At 40.1% G+C, this 26,229-nt stretch overlaps 2 protein-coding genes across 2 annotated transcripts in view; both read left to right on the top strand.

Annotated features, from left to right (window-relative positions):
* Positions 1–859: 859 nt before the first annotated feature.
* Positions 860–4,076, top strand: LOC117434470 (G-protein coupled receptor 39-like). Its single transcript, XM_034057030.3, has 2 exons — positions 860–2,209; positions 2,706–4,076. The coding sequence occupies exons 1-2, from the start codon at positions 1,396–1,398 to the stop codon at positions 3,083–3,085; spliced, it is 1,194 nt and encodes a 397-aa protein (XP_033912921.2). The 5' UTR covers positions 860–1,395; the 3' UTR covers positions 3,086–4,076.
* A 4,964-nt stretch (positions 4,077–9,040) lies between these two features.
* Positions 9,041–26,229, top strand: part of LOC117435083 (puromycin-sensitive aminopeptidase-like) — a 34,033-nt gene continuing 16,844 nt past the window's right edge. Inside the window, exons 1-9 of the mRNA XM_034058015.3 lie at positions 9,041–9,459; positions 16,189–16,273; positions 20,153–20,230; positions 21,964–22,085; positions 22,292–22,399; positions 23,266–23,466; positions 23,609–23,705; positions 23,800–23,833; positions 24,163–24,277. Of these exons, the coding sequence (XP_033913906.1) occupies positions 9,154–9,459; positions 16,189–16,273; positions 20,153–20,230; positions 21,964–22,085; positions 22,292–22,399; positions 23,266–23,466; positions 23,609–23,705; positions 23,800–23,833; positions 24,163–24,277 (1,146 nt within the window). The 5' untranslated portion in view covers positions 9,041–9,153. The remainder of the gene's footprint in view (positions 9,460–16,188; positions 16,274–20,152; positions 20,231–21,963; positions 22,086–22,291; positions 22,400–23,265; positions 23,467–23,608; positions 23,706–23,799; positions 23,834–24,162; positions 24,278–26,229) is intronic.

Raw genomic sequence — 26,229 nt, 5'->3', positions numbered from 1 at the left:
GTGCAAAGTTAATAATAATGGTGTTGCGCTATTTTGATAGATATTGTTTACTGTATAAAAAATGCAAGCAATACGCGGATAATTAAATGTATTTAAACAGTTAAATACATTTACTAAACTAATCAAGCAATTCACTTTGCAGTTTAGAGAGGTGCGTTAAAAAACCTAGTTCGGTAAGCAGGTATTTCAAACACAATGCTACAGCATTGAAGCAGCCCATTAATTGACCCGCATTTCACCCGCAACGTGAGATTAAAACACTCAGACCCGCGACAGTCATTGGCGGGTTTCTTAATTCAAGCTGCAAAGGATGTCATTTGAAATTAACCAGATGTCGTTGTTTTTCTTTTATTGATTTAAAATGTGATTTTAATCATTTAGGTCAGATTAATCGCTGTCCAACATTTTCTAGAGGTCTTAAATTCCACTTATCCGACTTTAATTAAACTATTAATCACGTTATTATTCTACTTGTCTTGCTCGTTAAAATATTTAGCATATTTGTAAAGAGTTGGCAATTATCTATTTAGAGATACCCGGGTATTTAGTAAGTAAGGGGTCTGAGTGAGGAAACATGGGCAATACAATCCCCACCCCTTAGTCCTGCTGTAAATAATTCCTTCTTTCCAAACTGCATGTCATAGTAATCTATTTCATACCCATGGCTCTCATTCTGAATATAGGATTCTGTTACTGACACATTCTTGTTTTTTCCAGTATGGCCAGTTAAATCATCATATGGCTCACCGCATTTTATGGACTCAAGTCAAGATGGTCATAACCTGTGGTCCACATTGGTCTTTTTATTCACAGAAAATAAAACTGTCCATGGATGCTTGGCAACCATGAGCTGTAAAACACTCGTGGATAATGAAACCCGAAAAGCTTTTCCATTAAGGCTCGATAGTGCTCCTCATTAACCTTTGGAAAGGTGTGGGGGTTGCTTCTCTTTCTCACTCTAATAGGCAGGCACTTGGATCTGCGTGCCACTCATTGCCTCTGTGTGCAGCACAAGTGTGTTTATACGAAACCTGCTGCTGCTGCTGCTGCTGCACTAGCACCGTCTCCTCCCACTTCCAAGATCTGGTCAACAGAGTTCAGTGGCAGAACAACGCCTTGGAGGGAAACCGGACAGGGTAAAAAGTTCCCGTACTTTAACATATTGCATCTCAAGTATGGAGCGCCTTCTCCATGTAGCTGACAGAGAGGATCGGCGGTGTCTCAAATAACCGGGCAACACTTTCATCTCAGGACATTCCTTGGAAACAGCCAAGCAGTGACCCCCAGCAAGACAGCAGAGACAAAAAAGCGACACCAGAAAGCATGTTTGCTGTTTTGACTGCAGCATCGATATTGGATCTGCAGCACTGATCTGAAGCTCATAAAGTTACCACCATGTCCAACACTACCGAGGAAGCTCCGTGCTGGCCCACACCCGAGGCACCCCACCGATCCACGCAACTGAGCTTCAGGGCTAAGACGGCCGTCACTGCTGTCTATGGGGGCCTCTTCCTGTTCGGGGTGCTGGGGAACCTCCTGGTCCTCAGGGTCACCTGGATCCTGAAGCGTGGGACCTGCATCCAGAAAAGCGTGTGCTACCACGTGACGAGCATGGCTTGCTCTGATCTCCTGATCTTGAGTGTGGGAATCCCCGTGGAGCTCTACAGCATCATCTGGCACCCCTTTCCCTGGAGTATGGGGGACGTGGGCTGCAAAGGCTTCTACTTCTTATGGGAGACCTGCAGCTATGCCACTGTCTTCAACATCCTCGCCTTCAGCCTGGAGCGCTACCTGGCTGCCTGCCACCCTCTCAGAGCCAAGGCGATGTCCAGGGGCCGTTCCAAGAGGCTTGTTGCCTTGGTGTGGCTGCTCTCGTTGGTGTGCGGGGCGCCCGCCCTCTTTGCCATGGGCGTGGAGGACGCGCTCTCCCCTTTTCGGGATTTCGGAGACCCCCGCCCACCCGTTCTGGTCTGCACCAACATCCCGTCGCAGGAGGGCACATTCAAGGCCCTGGTGTGCACCTCCTTCGTCCTGTATCTGGGGGTTCTGCTGTCAGTGGGGGTCACATGCCAGCAGATGGTGCGTTCCCTGCTCCGATGGCACCCTGATTCGGTGTCGGTCAGGTGTCTCGATGGCTCCTTCCAGAGGCTGCCCAAATTCGGAGAGGCAGGGAGAGCGGGGGCCAGGAGGCAGAATGTGCTGATGTTGGGTAGGTGGTGGCGTGGTGATGCTATTGATTTAGTTAACTTTTTATGCACTGTTTCTTATTTATTTTTTTTGTTCTGTTGTATATGGAATAATCAAGATGCAACACCTTTCCAAAGGTTTACACGTGGCCAGCATAAATAATCATGAACCAAAGCCCAAGAGGTTACTTGGTTATGCAGCTCGATTTCATTCATGCAATATAAAATGGATATATATAGTTTATATCTATCTATCTAACTTTTTTTGATTTTTTTTGTAATTATTGTGTTTGCACATGTATTTTTATGTCAATTTATAGTTAATAAAGTAATTTCAAAAAGTAAAAGTATCTATCTATCTATCTGTCTGTCTAATTTTCTTTTTATTTGTTGGGGTGGCTGGTGTCTGTTGTATATTGGTTAAAAACCTAAAACCAGAAACCCTAATAATGACCTTACGCCTTCACAAGGTGCATGTTTTAACACCGTTCCTGACACGTCTCCTCCCTCCCTGAACAGGTTGCATTGTGGGTGTGCTGGCGGTGTGCTGGGTCCCTTTCCAGAGCCGGCGCCTCATGACGGTGCTGCGGGGGAAGAGCCATTGGACGGAGGACTACTACCGATCCTACATCACCCTGCAGCCCATCGCCAACGCATTCTACTACCTCAGCTCCAGCGTCAACCCCCTGCTCTACAACGCCACCTCCAGGCAGTTCCGGCGCGTCTTCTCACGCCTGGTGCATTACGACTCTTTCACTTCCTTCTCTGGCTCCGCAGTCAGACGACGGGACTCTCCCTCGCCCTGTGGCGTTTTGATAACCCCCACTGCCGGCGCCACAGACCCAGGGAAACCCAAGGGGAGGCTGGTCAGAAAAAGGGAGTCTTGCACTGAGGTATAAAACTCAGTTGCCTGTAATACGCGTGGCAGGGTTCCGGTTTGAAGTAGGATTGACACCTGTCCCTGTTTTCCCTGGATCTGTCCCGGTTTTGAGAAAGGTGTCCCGGGATTTTAATATACCTTCCCAGGACACTACATGATCACTACAAACATCTGATGCTTCCTCAGTCATGTAGATTATGACAGCAGCAGCACGTTTTGCTGTCTCAATCCCCAAGTCTCACCTGGTGTGCCATGCAGTGACCTGAAACCTAGACTCTTGAAACCAAATTTCTTCCAAGGCACAAAGTGGCTTCACATTCCCTTTATTAAGAATTAGCCCAGAGCCGGCTCCTTCTCCACCCTCGCTCCGCAGTGGTGGAATGACCTTCCTACAGATGTCAGGACTGCCCAGTCCCTGACCACCTTCCGGCGCCTCCTCAAGACTCACCTCTTCAGACAGCACCTGTAGAACTCTTTTTTCCCTCTGGACACTTTATCACTCTTCCTTAAATGCGCTTTACTTGCTCTTATCTGCCCCCTATTTTACTGCATTTAATCCTGTACTTTAGAGTACTGTAATCTGTCAAGTGTTATTTAATCTGTAGTATTTTGTATTTAATTATATCCTGATGTAGCTATCACTGACACTGTTATCTGCTCTGTTATTAAATTGTATTTTGTCATACTTGTACTTGCTAGAACCAAAGTCGTTGTATTTATCTTGCTCTTAATTGTATTATTACTTGTACTGTGATTCTTGGAATGTAATTTTGTTTACGACTGTAAGTCGTCCTGGACAAGGGCGTCTGCTAAGAAATAAATAATAATAATAATAATAATAATAATAATAATAATAATAACTAGGACAAGACAAGTGTGTTTAATACCTGAAAAGACAAGATCCTCCCTGTGTATCGAATTAATGCCCAAATGATGGCCTAACAATATTCCCCACCACCCCCCCCAGGTTTTTTAAGAGCAGTTATTTTACCCATTTAACCCATTTTTGAGCATGCAAAGTATTATTGGCAGCTGCAAAATCCTTAACAAAAATGACAATGTTTTGTATCAAATGCATTTTCGACTTATGTAAACACAAAAAAGTGATATGTTGCTACAATAAATCTAATTCCACAACAAATGCTATAAGCATTACCACATCAATATATCTTTCATTGTATTCCCCGCTTGAAACAGCCCATCAGCTGAGCGCTGCTGTTTTTTTCAGTGGGAACAGAAATCTGTGAATAGAAGTCTGGAAAATGTCTCTCTCGTTACGCAAATAACGGCGTTGAGATAGGATGTTTCCTGACAGTCGCTTGGCACTCTAGCTATCTCTGGTGTAACTGCCTCATTAGCGCGGCATCTTCATCTCATTTTTTTTTTTTTTTTTTTTTTTTTTACAGAATCTCTATAGAGAGCAACAGCCAGATGGATTTTTTCATCTTAACCCCTGTTCAGTTTGTTCTAAGTTTTGTGTCAGTCTTCTAAGACCTCTGGGGTACAAGTAAGGGCCATACGCGTCCCACACATCAATACAATTATGCTAACGTTCTTTTTTTTTTTTTTTTTTTTTTTTTTTGCAATGAGCTGCACGAAACAGAGTTTAAAATGAACTGCAGCTGGTCATTGCAAATGGTCAGATACTCTCTCAAATGTATTTTAAGACAAACCCCGCCTGAAAAGCGCTAAGTTTCTTGTGCACCACAATTTAGTGCTAACTCCGCAACACGTTAATTGCAATCCGTTTTTGCAATGGGTTTGTGCAGCAGACGTCTGTTGATTCCAGCAAAGTGGCATTGCTCCGCGAGACGTGCTCCACCACGCTGGAATGCACGTGCCAGAGCCACCCACTCCTATTCTCTGCATTACTTTTTAGCAAACCGCTAGGTGGAGCAAGACGACACTTGTAACCAATTAAGTACACTACCCAATATTTTTTTTTTTCTTTACAAAAATAGAAACCAAACTGTATGTATGTAATTTGATAGAGTAAGTTGTCACAACAATTATATAGTTCAGGAGAACATTAAAATATGCTAGTTAAAAATGCTCAGAAAAGTACTTTTTAGCCTGTCCTCAAATGAGGACAATGTCACCTAATGTGTTGCATCCCCATCGCTGGGAAAATCTGGCAGTTATTTATTCACTGAAGAAAAAAGTTGAACATTTCTGCCAAGAATCTGAGACGCTTTTTTTTTTTTTTTTTTTTTCAGTTCACGCGTTGGGCCAAAATAAACTGGACATAACTGCTAAGATTTACCACGCATCCACTGTGCTTGGTACAGCTCAGTAAACCTTGGCCATGATTGCTCTGTGGTGTATAACGGAATAGGCCTTTATTAAGGGGCGGGTCGGTAAGAGAACACAATTAGTTTCTTTAAAAAAAAAAAAAAATTCTACAAGACGATCCAAACACCCACACCCAAATTCTGATCAAACCGGACATTGAATTCAAGGGAGGTTGAAACTTGCAAGCAATATTGAATCATTTCATTTAAGAATAGTAAAAGACGATTTTTTTTATTATTATTATTTTGTATTCATTTATTTGGATGAATTTATTTATTTATTTATTTATTGGTCAATCTAGTCCTGTCTGTCCATGTTTTTTGTTTTTTTTCCCTGACGTTATTATCAGTGTAATGGGATATGTGATCCGGCGTTGTCGCCCTCTCTCCATTAATCCCTCGTCTGTCAGACTGGGTTAATCAGACTGGACAGGATCAGAAGGGAAGCACAGGAAACAATCAAGTCAGGGGCAAAGCTTTTCATTGTTGTGGGTGACTGGCGGCGCTTCCCGCACCACTAGTCACCCAGCTCCAGTCAGTGAGTGTGCATTGAACTGTAAATTAACTTTAAAAAACCCAAAAAACACAGCGAAAACGAACGAGCACGCTCAACAACGGACATGTAGTTGATTTTAGAGTCCTCATTTCAAATACCCTTATGTATTAATTGTGTCCGTCTTATCTGACACGCTCTTTCTCCAGACTTGTAGACTCCTGCATAGAACTTTCATTTTGCATTTGGGTAGTATAAGATAACATGTTGATTTTTATACAAGTGTTACAAATACGTATATGGTGTTGTACATGCACTGTTTTCAAGTCTGATGCAGGACAACCCTAAGTGTTATGAGTAATAACATTATTTAATACTTATTTAATTGTGCATATAGGCTTTAAAACAAAACGCTGTCTCCTAGATTAAACTGTGAAATGAGAATAAACAGTCTTCAAACTTCAAACCGTCCTTGTGAACACATATATACAGATGTAGCAAACCCTGATATTGATGCGATCCAGTCCTCTGAAATGTCTTTATAATATATAGCACTAGACCCTGATATTGATGTGATCCAGCCCTCTGAAATGTCTTTATAATGTACAGTACTAGACCCTGATATTGATGCGATACAGCCCTCTGAAATGTCACAACCCTGACCAAAGCCAGACTATAGCAGATGAGAGGTCCACCAGGTCATACACTGCACTCCCTGGCTATATAATTATGTAGTTAGCAGGCAATGATTTCCACACACACACACACACACACACACACACACACACACACACACGATTGCATTCCTATATTTGTGGGGACTTCTCATTGACTCTCACTATATTTGTATTTACTATTTCTAACTCCAGTCAGACAAAACTCCACACAGGGTGAAAGTCGACAACAAACTAAATATTTTGGCACTTCTTTTTTTTTGGAGGCATATTTAGTTCTTAAAAAGGTGTTTTACAAAGTGGGGACGCACCCACAACCCCACAGCGTCGTTTTTTCAGGGTGCCTGTAGAGAATCCATGTCACTCGATTTGGTCGCCTCTAACCTTTGATGGTATGGCATTGAAGCAGGCAGAGCCAGCGGAGTTCATAGGTCACAGGGTGACATCGTTCCTCTGGAACCAGGATGAAAAAAAAAAAAAATGAACAAACAGCAAGGCCTTCTTCCTAGCAAGCTCAAAGCAAGAGTGACACCGCTTTTGAAACTACTGAACATTCCCATCTGTGCATATCATCTTCCCATTGCCACATCAGTGTAATTATGTAGTTAGGCAATGATTCAGATGCCCTCCCATCCACACACACACACACCAGTCTACCCATGTCACCATCATTTTAAGCACCTGCTTCTGTATTGAACTGAAATGCATACAGATCATATTATTTACAAGGGGCAGCTGCAATACTACCATGAGCCATCGGACTAAGCGCAGCTATTTTTGGACACTGGTACCAGGGGCGCCGGAGTGGGGGAAACAGGGCGGGACACAACATGCCCCCTCACTGTTTGACAATTTTACTTCGTGAGATGGTCGAAATAAAAGTGCATTCGCCTGAAATCCGAAGGTCGCGGAACCGCATTAAAATATTGATTTTCTTAAAAGAATTATTATACGAATTGTATTTGTATAGGGGACTTCTAGTTACACTACACCTTATAATAGGCAATGTTTTTTTTTTTTTTTAAATCTCATTTCTACAAGTATTTCCACAACGTGTCTCTCATCCATTCTTTAAGAATACTTTAGTTCACGTGCCTGCGTTAGTGACAGAACGATAATGTCTAAGCTGCCTATAGAAAATCGTACCGACTCGACTACACGCCACACATTTCTAAAGGTATGAAACATGAATTTTCATGGGGTTTACATTTTCAAAAGTCTGAAGGTTTGTATATAAAACAGTCTTGCAAAACCGACAGAATGATAAAGACCAGCGATTAAACCACTGAGAGTCAGTGGGGAGCCTGTGACTTTAAACCAAGGCTGGGATGAGTCAGCAAACATGCGCCGAGTGTGCCATATTAACAGCTTGTCACACCAAAGTGATTAATACAGCTCCTTAAATGGCACTATGCATTGAAAACCATTAAAATATATATTTACAGGTTGGGCCAGCTTTGACATACAGTAGTATGTGTGGAATTATTGCGCGCGACTTAGTGTTGGAATGCGCGGAGCGATGGTTTGGTGGACGCCGTCAGGAACGCGCTTTTGACGTCTGTCAAGCGATGACGCCATGACGTTAGGGGCTGGAAAGGAAATTTAGAGAGACGGGGGGTGAGAGGGCGCACGCCGACGACCAAGATAGAGATTGCCTGCCTGTGATGATGAATCAGAAAGTCTTTCCTGGAAGGAAAGGAGATGCCTGATTTCTAATGACAAACTGAAATAACTCTACTACTTTGACACAGTGAAAACTACCTGAAATGAACCAATACATAAATATACATACATACATAATAAATACGTCTCTTAAAGACATCAAGGTTAAAATATTGCACATATAAAATTTTTTGGACATTTATACAGATAAATGCACCAAATAAATGTGCATACCTCGTATGTGTTTGTGTGTTTTGGAGATGATGATGATGATTATTATTATTATTATTATTATTATAGATAATTTGTATTATGTTCATTTATTGATTATCTTCAGTTATAAATAACATACCGCTAGTAAACGCAAACATAAAGATTGCTTTTAATACATGAATTATAGATACACTTTTGAATTATGCTAGTTTCTGGTCTTGTTGCTTTCTGAACGTTTTTTCAGATTAGTTACAAACAGGTGGGGTCAGATCTTAGTGTTGGTCTGCAGTCATCTTTCCATCTTTCCATCTTTCCTGACATTTGATAATGATCAGAAACCCTGCCTATAATTGCAGGGTGCAAAACGGTTAAATTAAATCATTAAGTACCAAATACTATTTTTCTTTGAAAAAAAAAAAAAAAAAAATCTGAACACAAGCTGTATTTATGTAATATGATGCATTGAACTATTGGTTAATTACCTTTTTTATTTTTTATGTTTGATGCGTGATTCTGTGTGTGTGTGTATATATATATATATAAATGTGTGTGTGTGTGTGTACATATACATACAGATATACACACAGAGTATATTATTCTGTGCTTCAGGGGATGAAAATGAGGGGGGAGGAGATAGAACGGCGACGCGGTGACGTTCTTTCCTCGCGGGGCCGCGCACGCTCACGCTCGCCTGGGTTGTTGCTCTGTGTGTGTTTCTCAGAAGCGGAGAAGGAGAAGCGGTTTCTGTTTGTATATGCTGCTGGGTTTGGGCCGTCGGATTCTGTTGTCGTCGTCGGTCACAGGAGTAATCCCTAAAACGCAATTCGCGCTCTCGAATCCCGCTCGCCTCCGTTTCGTGACCCGTTTGACTGTCAAACCGGCGATTTACCGCACCGTCACCGCCAGCACCAGCAACCGAACCCAAGTCTCAAGCACCATGCCAGAGAAGCGGCCCTTCGAACGGTTACCTACCGACGTCTCCCCCGTCAACTACGGGCTCTCTCTGAAACCCGACCTCATCGACTTTACTTTCGAGGGCAAACTGGAGGCTACTGTCGAGGTAATGGTGTCTGTAATTATAATAATACACAATAATATAACACTTGCAACGCCTGTCACTCGCTGTTATGTAATATAATTTACTGTTGTCTGTTAGATGTTGTTATGTGTATTTGATATCACTTTACCCATTAGATGTATGTATGTCTGTTTTTTCTACCATACTAACTACAGCGTACATAATTTATTGATTTAATAATGTGTGTGTGTGTGTCCATACCCCGATGCTGCTAAATCAGTCGCTCTGCTAATTCACAGAATATTTTCGTCTTCCGTCTAGGTAGGTATTTGTCATGTAAGTAGTGATTATGTCAACACAAATAATGATATACTCGCATACTACATACAGATGTAATCTTGGAGGGTGTAGTGATTTATTTTGTCCGGTAGATATTTAATGACAATTTTTGGATGCTTTCTTGGTAGTGAACATTATGCTTTTTGTGGGTGGGGCAATACCATAGCACTGTACTGTAGTAAGGTGGTAAAGTTCAGTTCAGCTGCCATATATTATGGTTGTGGAAGTGTTGTGTTTGATTGTATCTTCTTACATGCTCAATGAGCATGCTAAGATTAATATAAAGTAATGCAAGAACCATTTAAACCTTCAACAGAAGCCCCAAAAAGAAATTAAGAAATACTTTTCCTTTTATAAGCTGTTATTTAAAAAGAAAATACATATAGAGGACTGTTTCCATAGTGCAGAAGTTCATTATATGACACTGGGTGTCATTATTTATCTAGAATTTGTCTGTGGTATGAAACTTCTCAATTAGGTTTATTAAATATTCTGTTAAACAAGTCATAAAACTGTACCCAACCCTTGCTGAGCACTTTATTAAAGTGAGTAAGTGGCTGAGGTGGGATTTGAACCGGGGACCTCCTGGTTACAAGCCCATTTCTTTAACCACTGGACCACACAGCCTCCCATGTGCCTTGTACAAGAAAATCTTACACATTTTTATACTTATGGCAGAGGTGTAAATGAGATTGAACAAGTTTGACAAATTAAACCCTTGAAGTACCAAATTTGTCTTTGAAGAAAATCAGAACGCAAACCATATTTGTGTAATTTGATGCATTCCATTTAGACTTCACTTTCGCAGTTAACAAAATTAGTCGGTTATCATAACAATGTAGTTAAAGAGAAAATTGAAGTAACAGGTAGACGCCACTTAAACACTCACCAAAATTACAAAGTAGTCTGTCCTCGAATGAGGACGATAGCGCTGAATGGAGTCATGTGTCAAATGTATTCTGCTGTACATACACTGGACTGATTGATTAACTGTTTTTCACCCATGGTAGCCAAGATCTATCCAGGTAAATGCAAAACCCACAGACTCTAATGAGACTTCATTACTAGTTGGATAACTCTATGTACAGTAGCCTGATTGTTGGCACCTGTTCATTTGAATAACACATCGCAGCGAGGTAGATGAAAGGCTTTTCAGGCACGGTAGGTCTGTGTCACAGAGCTGCAGAGCCACAGGCTGTGCTAATCCCAATCCCAGTTCTCCAGACTGTACAGAATTTACTACACAAGACGCATGGTTACAGGCTAGAGACGCTGTAGCTTCAGGGTAGACTACACATTACACTTAGCTCTTCCATTCCTGGTCTTTGTTCCAACCCTGTTCGAGTTAATTGAACCAATTCAACCTCTAGATTCCAGACCCTGAAGCAGTTCATTATAGCGTTTCTACCTGTTAAACCTGGAGTGGAAATGCCCTCCGGGATCATGATTGGACACACCCTGCATTAAATAAAGCCTGCATGTTGTTGGAATGGATATAAGACTCTAGTTGCATTGCAGAGGGCTATTTGCTCAACCTGACTGCTGTGTAGGACCCTCAGAATGATCGACTGTACTGCACCCAGTAGGACTGCTGCTGACAAGATGTGAATCGCTGTTAATCCCTGTGATACAATTCTGCGCTTTCAATTATAAAGTCAGTTTCCAGTCTTTTAATGTCATTGTTAAACTCTGTTGTTTAAGCAAACACATCCGTTGCTCTGTGGGGAGTATTCAGTTCCAGTATATCAAACCACGGCCAGTGTAAATCACAACCGATGAACCATTCCAAATGTAAACCTTGCTGTCAAATGGATTGCAATTAACATGATTATTGCTGCATCATTAACCTCTTGAAGTTACGGAATTCCCTCGAAGGGCAAAATAAATACTTATTTTGTTTGAAATAATCAATAGATAAATAGTGAAAAGAAACACAGTTCTTTAGGCTTGCATTGTACTTACCTGTGACAATGTTATGATGGTCTCATTCATACAGGCAGCTTGGGCTTCCTCTATACTTCTAGGTGGATAGTACTGTACAGAAGCAGTGGTTCCTCAAAAACAAAATAATCTTGCGATGTTGTTATTAAACCATTATCAGTCACAGCTTTGTTTAAACAGCTTGCTCTTTGCCAGTGTTTTATGAACCTGAAATCAACGCACTCTGTCATCTTGGCAGTCTTTCCATTCGAACGCTTTTTAAAGCTACAGCAATGAGATTTAGCCAAAGCTGGAGTCCCAGCTACAGTTTCCCTGACCAGCATCTCTTTTCTTAACCTTCTTAAACGTTTCATGATGGTGCTGAATGACAGGGCATCTCTCTCAATTAGCGCTGTTAGCACTTTGCTGGTTCCCTGGTTCTAATAACAGAACAGCAAGTATTCAGTCTGTGGCAGCTTTTAGCTGAATTTGGAGCATGCCTTTTTTAAATTAAAATTTTAAAAGGCACTGCCTGATTAGTTGATACAAGCTACAGTTTCCCTTGAAAGACAAGTGGATTTGCTTGTACTCCTCAGAGCAAAAGGACGTTTTCACTGGAGGAATAATTACCCTTTGTAGAAGGCCATTGGAAACCAGCCAAGTTTGACACTAAGCGTTGTCAATGGGAGCTGCCTCAACTAAGCCCACCCTGGAAGGACCACTCTCTTGGGGGTTGGGGGTAATTCAGTCACCATGCCCATCCAGTCCCTGGCCTTGCGATTTTGAGACTGCCAGCAAAGCTATCCTTTACTTCCAGTTGTGCTAAAACCGTGGAGTTACTTTGTGATTTGGACTAGCAGGCCTCTCCATTGTGATTGGATTGCATTCCTGCTACTTTAGCGTGTAGCTTTTGGTGTTTGATGTGAAAACATAAGATCTGTTGATTTTCCCCAACAAAATAGATACTGAAATAGTGCTGGCAAGTATTGTATACACTGCTGTAGATACAGTAATCCTGCTTTACAATAGAATTTTTTTTTTGTGTGTATATGTATATTGTAAACAGAGTGTTTGTTTATTTATTGTAGTTAATTAAGTACCTGACTCTCCTGGGAGAGCCTGCCTGCTGTGTGTGATTACCAGGTGTGGAATCGAATCAGCAGGTAGGTGATTTCCAGCGGGGTGCCAAGTATAAAAAGGTTCAATTTATTCACCTCAGGGCTGCTGCATAACCAAAGCCATCTGGGTAAAGACGCTGAAATTTACCGACGAGCGTGTGCGTGTGACAGTGACAGTGAGAGTGAGAGAGCACCAGAACCAGGGTTGGATACCGAAGAGTAAGCAAGTCGAAACCGCTGACAGCCGGGCAAGTAACCGGAGTATTATTGAACAGAGAAGATTAGTTCAGAGATTGTAGATTCCACCAAAGTTTCCATACACTTTATTGTATGTGCTCCGTGCTCTATCATTGCTGGTGTTGTCACGTGAGCTGTTCAGTGTGTTTATATGTAAATAAATCCTGTTTGCCGGCGGGGCATATCAGCTTCAACCTCCGACTCAATCTCCTGCCTGTCACTCAGAATCGAATGTACACACCCAAACAGCAGACGGCTACCCTGTCACAAGCATTAATACCCTATATCTTTCAAGAAGGGATTTAGGGGCACTCCCAAATAAAAGCTGAATTTCAAAACAATAATTATGTAGAATATAGTAACAGCTGTGTATAATGGTATTAAAAACCAGATTAATTTATCTGGTCCCTCTGCAGTCGGATACACGACGGACTACTGTATTAATTGCATGCCTTTCCTTCAGCAAACCACAGAGCAGTTGACAAAAGATGTTTTTCAGCAGACATGTCGTTTAAGTGCTAGCTGTGGAAAATAACCACTTGCTGTGCTAAACGGACATGTAGAAACTTACTGTGATTGGCCGCTCGTACACGCTAATCAAGCACACACTGGATCAGGAACAACTCATTGGCTTCTTTCTAAGATACTACTAAAAGATATAGGTCATAAAACAAACCTAATAGATTGTATTCTTTCTAAATACTAAACCCGATAACATGTTGGCACTAAAGGCGTTTCCCCTACACTTTAGTTGTGTGCATAGGGGTTGTGAAACACATTGTTAGCCAGTATCGTTTTGAGGAATTTAAGTGTTTGCAACCAGCTGATCAGCAGGTTTGCCTAGTTCCAGTTGTTCCTGGATTTGCTCCCCCGGGGTTTGTCCCTTTTCCAGTTCGAGCAAAGTTTTATGTTTGAGCTGTACAGCAGCTGGTGGCGCCTGAGTTTTTTGTCCGACAGGCTTTGATGGAGGATGAAAAGTTGCTCTGTGTCTGAGGCTGCGCAAATTATTGATGTTTTTGCTCGGAACACTCTCAAATGTTCTAGAGAGCTCTATCACTGATTTCTGTGGAACTTCCTTGCTGAATTAATTGAAATAAGGTCACCTGTCACTCTCTATAATAAATTAAACAGCTGACCTGTTGAATCAGTGCTGTCCTGTGGACCCTACAGCTTATTGACATGTTGTTTTGCAGTTACATTACATCTGATATGTAACACTTTCATACAGGAAGGCAAAGCTTCATCAAAAGACAAACTTCTGCACAGTGGGTTGACCAAGCAGTGATCAGCACAGTTGCCGGGCTGAGCTAGCCTCTCTTCTGGCTTCAAATTCATTGGTGGTGAAATCGTATTCCTTCACTTGTTTCTCGCATGATTTCTGTTCTGCTGTTTAACAGTAACATCATTTTTTTTCATTTTATCGTGTTTGCGTATTTAATGGGCCGATTTTAGCATTTACAGTACTAGGGTTTGACGTCGAATTTTCCATTTGTAAAAAAGCCAGGTGTGATTTTAGTTTGTATGCAAAAACTGAATTTATGTAATAGACTTATTGTGCAACAGGTCAAACAAAAAGCAGCTAAACATGTATATTTTACACTTATTACAGTTTAATGAGTCTATAAAAATCATGAATATTTCAGTAAAAGTGATTAATAGGAGATACAACAGTACTTGGCTGTCATAGCTTCTCAATAACAATGCATCTTATAAAACTGAAAAGTGCATTATGACTTAGCAGTTTACACAAGCTGCATGGTTACACACCTCTGAAAAACCCTGTACACTGTAGCGTCAGGGTAGACTACACATTACGTCTCTAATTATTGCTGGTCTTTTGTTCCAACCGTGTTCAAAATCATTTAATTGAGCCAATAAAAGAATAAGTAGCAGGGGTTCTGAAAGATATCGCGTTCCATGTCCCCTCGTGTTGCTACAACCGTTTAAATAACGTACCTGTCTTTTTTTTTTTTCCTTTGTTAACATCCTGACAACTCTTTTACACTTATAAATTTTGAAGTCTGTTTCAAAGCTCTTTTCAAAATGTCCGCTGTAGTGCACTGGGGTTTGAGATCTGTCCTCTAAATCACTGCAGGAAGACTGCAGTGATTTTAAAAAATAGTGCTCTGGCTTTTCTGTTTTGTACCACGTCATGGGTCGTTATTGCTGTGTTACCTGTTTTGACAATGTGGGGAAATCCTTACACTATCAGTCAGGTGGCATTTCGTGCTCCCAGGAGGTTCCAGGTTCAATGCCAACCACTGACACACTGAGTGTGACCCTGAGCAAGTCACTTAAGCTCCTTGTGCTCCGTCCTTTGGATGAGATATAAAAGCCTATTGTAAGCGACAGCAGCAGCAGTTGTGATGCATCATTCACCCCTTAGGCTCTGTAAGTCGCTTTGGATAAAAGCTTCTCCTAAATGACTAAATAATAATAATATAATGAACCATGTAGCGGTCGATAGCAGAAGCATTATTACTCCAGTGTTGCTTGCAGCGGTTTAGCATGCCCATGCCTTGTGCTGACATACTCTGCCTCTGCAGTTACTGATATGATTCACATTTCACACGTCGGTGATGGTCAGTAGGAGAACTGAATGGTTCAGTGTGCAATGCTGCACAGTGCGTGTCCTACACCTGATGCATTGCTTTCGCTGGTTGGTGCAAGGTAATGTCAAACTGCTACGTTTCTGATGTGGCTGCTGTTACTTGCAGTTTGGTGTTTTTATCTCCTGCTAAAGATATCGTATATAAAGGAACCTTTCTGTCCATCTGTCTGTATGTTGTTGTTGTTGTTATTATTTATTTCTTAGCAGACGCCCTTATCCAGGGCGACTTACAGTCGTAAACAAAAATACATTTCAAGAATCACAGTACAAGTAATAATACAAATAAAATACAAATCACAGTACAAGTAATAATACAAAATACAATTACGAGCAAGATAAATACAATGACTTTGGTTCTAGCAAGTACAAGTATGACAAAATACATGTATTCACAGTGGAATTGTCAAAATGTACAGGACACTCTAATTGTGCATTTGCAGTTGGGGTGGAAGTACCCACTATACAAAAATACAACTTGACTTTTTACATGTACATTTTACTGATTGAATGAATAATTCACTTTTATTGTGTGTGTTTTGATTGCAGGTTACACATACAACCAATCAGATTGTTATGAACTGTGCTGATATTGACATCATTACAGCATCTTTTGTACCAGAAGGAGGGGAAGGTAAGTGGAAATGATGTATGTTGTGAAGTATGTAATGACATGTTCAGGGTTGTTTTAAATGTGACCCAAAGCAAACATAATTTTTTCTGGAAGAGTCATGCTACGTGACGTAGAATAAGTCATCAGTATCGGTCTGCTGGCATGCTCAAGCCTCTGAAGTCTATTCAGTAATCCTAACAGTAATGGATCTAAGTACCCTTCTGTTAATAATTGGTGCTATTTAGACCCACAACTGTTTTAATCAGTCCAATCAATTGACCACAGAACCTTGAGCTTGCCATTTAGTCTGATATCGAGACAAATTTACCATTTTCCTAAAAGTGCCCGGGAGTGAGTTTTTTGAAAATTTAAAATCATGAAAAACAGTTTGCATTCTTTTCATGAAGTTCCGATCTTCAGTTTTGCAACCCGAGGTTCAGATTTTCATTCACGCATGCAGTCCTACACAGCTTCGCTTGGTTTCCAGACCCTGCTCAGTCACAGGCTGAGGGCTGGAAGCAGTCATCTGTAAACTTTTGTCTTTTTTTTTCTTTGTTTCATGATTTCTTTAGAATGACAGTACAGCTAATGAATGTGTTAGTCTTGTTTATGTACTTGAGCAAGTCAGGAGAGGGTGATAAATCATCACCTTTAAGAAACTGTTACTTGATCTAAAAAAAATCTAATTTACCTCTTTTCACCTTGGTTTAATTCAGAGGCTGCTATGGCAACCTTTCACAGTTGTTATGGAAACCAGTCACTACCACAGGCACATGGAATATATGGATTGTTGCTCTTGTCAAAAGAAATCATTGTTTCATTAAAACAGTATTTCCTTTTTGTTTATTTTTATAATTCACTTCTCCTGTTTTTTTTTTTTCTCATTTTATTAAAAACAGTTGCAGAGCGAGAAAGGCAACTACTGTAATGAATCCAAAAGGCATTAAAATAGCCTGGGAGTTTGGATTGGTGTGTGAGTGTGCAGCAGTTACTCAAGTCAGACCTGCCTACACACCAGTAGTTAATTATCAATTATAAATGTACAGTGGTCTGTCTGTAGTATGTCTAGTGCTTTGTTGAACTATGGCCAGGATTTCTACAGATGCGTTCAAGTTACGTAGGGAGGTTCAGATGTTGCTAGCCCCATATATCTAACACTGCCTTATACAGGACTGCCGTGAAGTTGCTTGGGCTATATCCACACATGGTGTGGCTTATTTAGCTGACGTAGAGTGCTGCGTTTTGGTACTGACACAGAGTGAGCCACGTGGAACACAGTGATGCAAAAAAAAATAAAAAAATAACCAACGCCCTAGAGGCTGTGCTAAAGCACATGGGTCATTAACTATAAGCAGCAATAAAGCTGTGTGTTTGAGGCCTCAAACAACCATTCAACATCACTTGATGATGTTAGCACTCAACACAGCCCCCTATGGGCATTTTTTTGTATTGCGTCATTGTGTTTCCCATAGGTTGTTCTGTGCTCTCCAGATAAATACAGTATTGCATACCCTACTTCCATGCCTCACAAAGTGGCTTTGTTTCCCCATTCACTGTGTTGGATATATCTTGCTTAAATATCCTCAAATAAGTATATAGCTAAATGTGTCGCCTTTACCATAAAGTAAACATCTTTTTGCATTCTTTCTCTCGTTGTATACTTGCTAGAATTGATTGATACAGTATTTTAAGGAACAAGAAAATGACAGAAATGACTCATTTTTAAAACGTTGTACGCCTCTTTTTAAAAGAAATGATAGCCGTGATATTGCACAAAATACAGTGATCTCTTGCTGTAAAAGCTACTACTGCAAGCACAATCTAATTAACCTTCAGCAGCAATGACCTGTCACTGCAGTCATGTGATGTTTTTTGAAGTGCAACATGCTGAGATATCAAGTTTAGACATTTCAGATTCGTAAATACCCTGGCTTTGAAAGGTTAATACTTTTTCATTAAAAACCCAGTTTTCCGTGCAGGTTTTCCTCTCTGTTTTCTAGTGAGCTTGTGCAGTTTGTAATACGCTCTTTTTAATCCCAGACTTGTGAAAGTATTCACTCTGGCATCCAACGTGTAATTACATGCCTTGCTACACAAAGCAAGAACAGTAGAATCTAGGATGCTTGTTTTCAGATCTGCCCGTAATGCAGCATGGTCTAGATGGCCTGCGATATCCTTGATTAACCTTGATTGACAATTTCTGTCCCTCGTTTTATGCATAACTGAGTTTATTGCTCTTGATTGCAGATAACCGTGGTCATACTAATGTACAATTCTCCGAGGCTGAGTGTTAAATTTTTTTTTTTAGAATTTTCTTTTAGCATGCAGCAAGAGTTTAAAAATAGTTGTTCTTTTCCAATCTAGCGCAGCTCAGTACATTTGAACCCCCTATTTATGAGAACCGCTGTAGAGCAGCGGAATAGGTATATACATAAAGGAGAGTGTGTGTCCCTCTGATCCAATACAGGATTCTACTTTGTACAGTATGTTAATCTGACATGTGCACAGTTAGAGATTTGTAACCAGTGTTCTAGGGGAGATTGTAAATTGAACGCTACCCCTTGGACCACAATATAAAGCACTGCCTCGACTTGATGGGGAGGAATTTAAAAAAAAAAAAGGTAACACTTTACATTAAGCTACTGTGTAGTAGTTATTACAGTACTTTGTAAATACACGTGTACTTACACAATTACAATGTTGTTATGCATAGTTACAATGTACTTAATGTGTAAGTCTTTTTGCACGATATATGTAAGTCCACAATTGTATCAGAAAAGGGTTAGGGTTATATCATGCCCCCCAAAAATATACATTAAGTACATTGTAACTATGCATAATAACATTGTAAGTACTATAACTACTATATAAATACACAGTAATTAGAGACACGCGATGCAAAGTATTTGTTACTAAAAAAAAAAACCCACTGTAAATGAAGTTCAAACATTTTGCATTTCTCTAAGAATGAACGGTACAACTTTCCTGTTGTAGGCATACAGTATAGCCATGACATGACTGAATTCTGCAGCATGGCGTGACTTTGCACACTCTGAATTTAAGGCTTAAGTATGTGAATCCCCACCACTTTCTCGTGCAGTTACTTATCGACTCACTTTTCGATCAAGTTTCATATTAGCCTTTGTGTTTACAGAGCACTCTGCCTAACTGTAAATGGTGGCAGACTCGTTGTAAACGATGAAATGGCTTTAGTTATTTTTCTGCAGCAGTAATGGGAATGTTAAGGACGGGACTATGGGCAGGAGTGCTGAGTTCTGCCTGATGCTTTCTTTAGTTGTGAGGTTAACAAGACTGCATCGGTAAACGTCATTTAAATGCTGCTGTATTTACATTTCCATTGGTTTAATTTCAAATGTAATATTTAAATATTCTTCCCAGGCACTGACAGGCGTTTTTAGTCCAGCAGGGCTAGGGTTGTGTTTCTCATTGCCTGTCTATTACAGTAGATTTGGCTTCTGAAAAGGTTTTTAATGCTAATAGCACCGTATATGGTTAGGTATATAAGCAGATCCTTGGAAACCTGCCTAAAAAAGCATGGGTTATTTTGATACAACAATAAAAATCTTAAAGGGAAGTGACTTTTCTGATTTTTAGATAATTCAGGAAACACTTTCTGTAAGTGGGTCGTTTGTTTTAGAAGTCTAAAGTGCCCCTTACCAACTACAATACCACAGCAGTTTGTAAATAATGTCATCGGTGCACAGAACACTTTTTCAGCAGCTGTTTGATCAAATAAACAGGGCAAAATAAGATTTCAAATTTTTCCCCTGCCTTGTCTCTGACCTACCTCCATTTAGTCCCTGTTTATTCTGAGTACTCTGTCAATTTTGCAAATGCGGCAGCTGTCTATTCTGAAGGTTACCTCCTTTTCATTCTCAGAGATAAACGCAACAGGCTTCAACTATCAAAATGAGGACGAAAAAGTGACCTTGTCATTCCCCAGTGCTCTTCAGAAAGGTGAGTGATGCGAGTATGGTCTGTTACTCTGAGTAAGTGTTTATCGCCAACAGTAATGAAAGGGAGATGATATCGGCACCTCTCTCTCTTTTTTGTGAGGCTGAAATAAACTTTTTAAATGGTGTATTTGGGTCATTCCAGCTCCTGTTAGACCACATTGTGGAGAGGGGTTTCCTCAATTTTGTGGCTGTTGATGATTCATAAACCGCATATGATTGATAAAATGGTTTCAGGACAGTGTTGTGTGCATGGAGAAGAAAAGCTGTGTCAGTCATGTAAGACAGTGCCAGTGGGAGGTGACCTAGGCAAATGACATCATTTTAAAGCTTGCTTCAAAGGGCGTTGCAACAAAGAAAAATGAAGTCATGGAGGACCACGACATAGTAAAGCATTCTGTAAAACTGCAGTGCTAAGCATTTCGAAAGCCTAATAGATATAAAAGGCCATGCACAAAGCACAATCACTGAAGCAGACACTGTTATTTATTTATTTATTTTTGTTCCAGTGATTAACAAAAAGAAAATAATAGGTTGTTATAAAACTGCAAAACCCATTGAAACCTCTCCTAGTTTTAAGTAAGGCTGTGAACACAATGAGGTCCATACTGGGGATCCTGATTTTGTATTTGGAGTGTTTTAATAGGGCTGCAGGCAGTAGGTTAATATATTCTGCTGGTCTTTATTGAATAATGATGGTGAGTTTGTTTTTTTGTGTAGTACAGCACTAGCAGGTGGTGTGTAAAAGGAAAGCTCTTGAATGCAGTAGGTAACATGTTATCCATGCTAAAACCTAGCCCGGAAGCACGTTTTTAGTAAGGGACATGCTCAGGCTGGCTAGCTTAATCCAAGCTACTGCAATGCTTACTTATAAAGTGTACAAATTTGTAATCTGAGAATAGTTTATTTTTTTCTAAGCTATGTGATTCCAGAGTGCAAAGTTTTTTTTTTTGTGATTAAGTATATGCCACTTTAGTGCAAATTACATCTATCTATCTGTCTGTCTGTCTGTCTGTCTGTCTGTCTGTCTATCTATCTGTCTATCTATCTGTCTATCTATCTAATATAGATGTATGAACATAATTTAGATATTTGCTTTAACATCTTGTAATCAAAGAAACTACAAAAGGATATCACAAAAGTCTACCGGAAGCCATAATAGTAGTACAGTTTTTCATGTTCGATTTCGAAATGTCACATTTTTCAATTTTTGTCAGTTTTTCATGAAGTATATGGAAAACTACAGAAGCAGTTTGTAATTCAATATGTTAATGTAACATTGTTCAGCAGGTTTCATTCGACTTTATGAAGCAAAATGAGTTGATTCTATAGGGGTGATGCAAAACTTTGGCCAGAACTATATGTGTTGTGTTTAATCAAACTCTTTTGATCAATTATAATAATACAAACACTCCCACACAGTGTAAATATTAAACTGGAAAGTTAAAGTTGAATTGTCGTCTTTATCTTGAGAATACACAAACAAACACTAATCAGACTTTGATCTTTTGTTTGAAGAAGATGGTAGTTACCAGGTATGTTATCAGGGTGGAAGAATATAAATTGAACGTGTGCGTGTTAATGGTGGCTTCAGATTTGTCAGAACTGTGGTGTTACTCTCTGGGGAAAAATGGCTCCATTTACACAATTCTCTTGCAAGCTGGTTTGTATTGCGTGGGGGGAAAAAACAATATATGTACTTCCTTTCCTTTATTAACCTGTTGCTTTCTTTTCCAGGTTCTGGTACGCTGAAAATAGATTTTGTTGGAGAACTTAATGATAAAATGAAAGGGTTTTATAGAAGTAAATATGCAATTCCATCAGGAGAAATCCGCTATGCTGCTGTCACACAGTTTGAGGTACAGTATGGCTTTAAAAAAGAATATGTAATTATTATTATTATTATTATTATTATTATTATTATTATTATTATTGTACAGGGACCAATCAAATAGAGAAGCCTTAATTTGTGTACCACCATCTTTCAAACAGATACAGATCTGAAAATGAATGCAATTTCCTACATGGTAGTTTTATTTCGTTTTCGTTTTGCCTTCATCTCCAGGCTACAGATGCTCGGAGAGCCTTCCCTTGCTGGGACGAGCCAGCTATTAAAGCAACTTTTGACATCACCTTGATTGTTCCAAAGGATCGCACCGCTTTGTCAAACATGGCAAGTACAACTAACTCAATAAAGTACTGAGTGATGTGTACTGTACAGTCTTTCTGGGGATTCATGCAGATCCATGTTGTAAAATGCACGTTTTCACTCCATACTTTGTACAGATCTGTTCTGGCTAATGCAGCTGCATTGAGTGTTTGGGTTATTGTGCATATTGATTGAAGCCCTTTTTAAAGATGTTTCTCTACTCCTTGTCTTTTGCTTATGAGTCACCAGTCTCTTCCCAAGCTTTGTTATAGCTCAGGAACCAACACAGGAGACTAGAGTAGGTGATTTGCCTTTGGGCTGACACGGTTTAAACCACTTTCTTGAATATGTAAAACTGCACCATGTTGGACTCTCAAAATTTGTTTTTGATATGTTGACAGTGGGGTATGAAAATTACGAATTCTAATTTCCGTTCTAGTGACGTTTAGGGCTTTTTACATGTGGTAAGTTTTTCTAAACCAACCAAACTGAGTTCACTTGGAAACGGGAGGGAAAGAACTTGGTTCTTTTTGTCTGCACATGCGCCCCTCAGTGCACAAGAACTCTGTTCACTTCAAAAGGAATCAGTTATTTTTGCAGGTTCACTTCAACATTTTTTCTGAACTGACTGGGCTTTCACATTGCACTGAAACACACAAACCATCCTCAGCCCTTTTCCCCAAACTGACTGAATCCAGCCCTTGAGAAGGACTCGATTAAAACTGAAAGGGACTGAGTTATTTTGGAGCGTTCACATTGGCTTCCAAAACAAACCGTCCCGCACTCAGTTTTAAAAAATCAGTTCAGACGAATCAAGTGTACTGCACCATAAGTAGTTAAACTAGTTCTTCGGTTTGCCTTATTTTTTTATATATGGTTTTGTTTTGCAGAATGTTATTGATCGAAAGCCATGTCCAGATGATGAAAATCTTTCAGAAGTGAAGTTCGCTAGAACCCCGATCATGTCCACATACCTAGTAGCATTTGTAGTTGGCGAATATGACTATGTTGAAACCAAGTCATCCGATGGTGTAATAGTTCGGGTGTACACACCAATTGGAAAAGGAGAACAAGGAAGATTTGCATTAGAGGTAAGTGTGTGTCATTCATATTATTCTAATTGTAATCATTTTATGTCAAGAAACAGAGTCCTCCATAACTATCAAAAGTCTTGTTTTGTGGAGTTAGTGTATTGGGTTCACTAGGTTCATTATGATTTCTTCTTTCTGGCAGGTTGCAGCTAAGACTTTACCTTTTTACAAAGACTATTTCAACGTTCCATACCCGCTACCTAAAATTGATCTCATAGCTATTGCTGACTTTGCAGCTGGTAAGTACATTGCGTTTTCCTTAAACTTGCATTTATATAATAAACAATAATAATGATATTAAAATATGCTGACGTGTGCTTTAATTACCTACAGGTGCCATGGAGAACTGGGGCCTTGTTACGTACAGGTAACTTATTTTTAATAGAGAGCAGACGTGATCTGTGTGCCACATGTATGGTTTCTAATGGTGTTAGATTTGGAACTCAAGTAACGCTTTATTTTTTCCTGGAGTGCTTTGGCGCTGGTTTGCATGCATTACCGCAAGCTTTTCGTCCACATAAATTGTGGCCAGGGATAAAACAAACAGCACCTAGTGCATTTATGTTACTAAGCATGAGTAGGTGGTACTCTAAGCAGTAGCATTGGAAAACAACAAGGTCTGTTTTGTAAGTTTAAGGGATGAAGTGGTGCTCAAGAATTGATGTGTGAAGTCTCATGAGTGTGTTTCCCCGACAGAGAGACAGCCCTGCTTATTGATCCAAAGAACTCCTGTTCCTCTTCCCGGCAGTGGGTCGCTCTGGTGGTCGGGCACGAACTTGCTCATCAGTGGTTTGGAAATCTAGTCACAATGGTAATTTTCATTCAGATTTTTGTCATTCGTGTTCAATACAGTACAGTTTGCATTTACGTATAGCGCCGTTTGTGCAGAGCTTCACAGGGCACTTTTTTACGATGTTCATGTCCACTTGAGGCTAAGCGGAAACTTACTTTGTAACTTGAGGCTGGATTTGAACCCATCTGTGAGGAAAGGCTAGAGAATTACCCTCTGCCCCAGACTGAGGGTCAATCACAACTGTAATGCATGTGGTTTGTAAATAATTTTAATTACGAACTGTAATTGTGAACCTTGGCACACCTGCGTAATTGTAGTTGTAATTATTTAAAAATAAATAAATAAATAAATAAATAAATAAATAAATAAAAAAAATTGGAATCGCCAATTATTTTTCTCCCCAGTTTGAAATGTCCAATTATTTTTATTTCAACCCGGCTCACCGCTGCCACCCCTGCACTGACTTGGGAGGGACGAAGACGGGCACACGTGTCCTCCGAAAACGTGTGCCATCAGCCGTCCGCTTCTTTTGACTCTGCGGGCCCGCCATACAACCACCTTGGAGCTACAGCGTCGGAGGACCACTCAGCTCTTGGTAGCTCCCGTCCACGGTCGGCAGTGGAATAGCCTGGACCCAAACCAGCGACCGCCAGGCTATAGAGCGCATCCTGCACTCCATGTGGAGTGCCTTTACCGGATGCACCACTCGGGAGCCCCCCTGTAATTATAATTATACCATATGATTGGTCAATTACCGTTCAATTACTCACCTTTCCAAGTTTGATAATTCGCAGTTTCATGTGGTGTTTTACACTGAGCGAACGATAGTCTCGTATTTTCGAACGCTTTTAGTGACCCCGTTTGTTTAAAAAAAAATGAAAGTTCTGTAGTAATCGTCTCAAATCCTTCAAAGCTTCCTACAGCACACAAGAAACACAATATAACCAGAGGGGTGATTTATCTGTTACCTCAATGTGAAGAATGGCTTGTGCCTGTTCTTTTTATACAAAGAGGATTATTTGCCAACTAGAAAAGGCATTCCCTAGGCAATCAAAAGCCAACTCTGGCAAAGGTCAATCTGTAGAGATAATGAAGTTCTTGAAAGCAGTGGCGCGTCTTAAAGCAGGCTTTCACATCTCCACAGGAGAGATGCATTCAACCCTCAAATGGGTGAGCTAGAAAGGGGAAACTAGATAGGAAACCTAGGTTTCCATTTTGTTAAGATATATGAGTTTTTTTTTAAGGAACATAACTATTATCGATATTCATATTACGTTTTTATTATACCGCCTCGGTTTATAAAAGTACTTCATTTATTTTATTAACTTAAACAAAAAAAAAAATGACCTTGGGGATAAATGTCTGACAAGATGTTCAATGAATTAAGTGATCGATTTATCTGTTTTATGAGATTGTTTGGGGGTTATCCCTGCCCCCATAGATTGTCAAAGCATCGAGAGAGAGAGAGAGAGAGAGAGAGAGAGAGAGAGAGAGAGAGACTTGTTTTGTTTGTTTTATCTTCATGTGTTTCTTCCCTTTTTTTAAAGTAGCTTTTTTTATTTTTTATTAATTTTTCAATTTCAGGTCTACTTAGTCGTATAGAAATATATAACCCAGAACCACAGATGATACAACATTTCAGGCAGGGAAAGTACTTCAAACATTTTATATGAGTTTTTATGCTTACCTGCAAAGAAGTCAGACTCCTGAATAGGGATGTAACCAGATTTTATTAGGTTAAATCACAAGGTTGCTGCTGAGTTGGAGAAAATGAAATCGATGAGCTTCACATTGATGTTTGAGATAAAAGCTTTCTAACCTATAATGCATCTTGAGTGTCCCTTTTCCTTTTGGCTACAATCCAGCAATTTGCTGTGCAGGCTGCCTGCAGTAAAATTCGTTATTGATTTAGAGCTCTTAAATAAAGTTATTGAAGCGTCTCGGATTTGAAACCTGCTAATTTTAGCTGT

This window comes from Acipenser ruthenus, chromosome 28 (genome assembly GCF_902713425.1).
Source record: "Acipenser ruthenus chromosome 28, fAciRut3.2 maternal haplotype, whole genome shotgun sequence".
Taxonomy (NCBI): Eukaryota; Metazoa; Chordata; class Actinopteri; order Acipenseriformes; family Acipenseridae; genus Acipenser; species Acipenser ruthenus.
This window is presented reverse-complemented; position numbering and strand designations above follow the sequence as displayed.

What these genes read in the sequence shown, in the direction of transcription:
- LOC117434470 (XM_034057030.3), top strand. Translation starts at nt 1,396, where the DNA reads ATGTCCAACACTACCGAGGAAGCTCCGTGCTGGCCCACACCCGAGGCA. An exon ending in GCAGAATGTGCTGATGTTGG is followed by an intron (nt 2,210 to 2,705) that starts GTAGGTGGTGGC and finishes CTCCCTGAACAG; the next exon opens with GTTGCATTGTGGGTGTGCTG.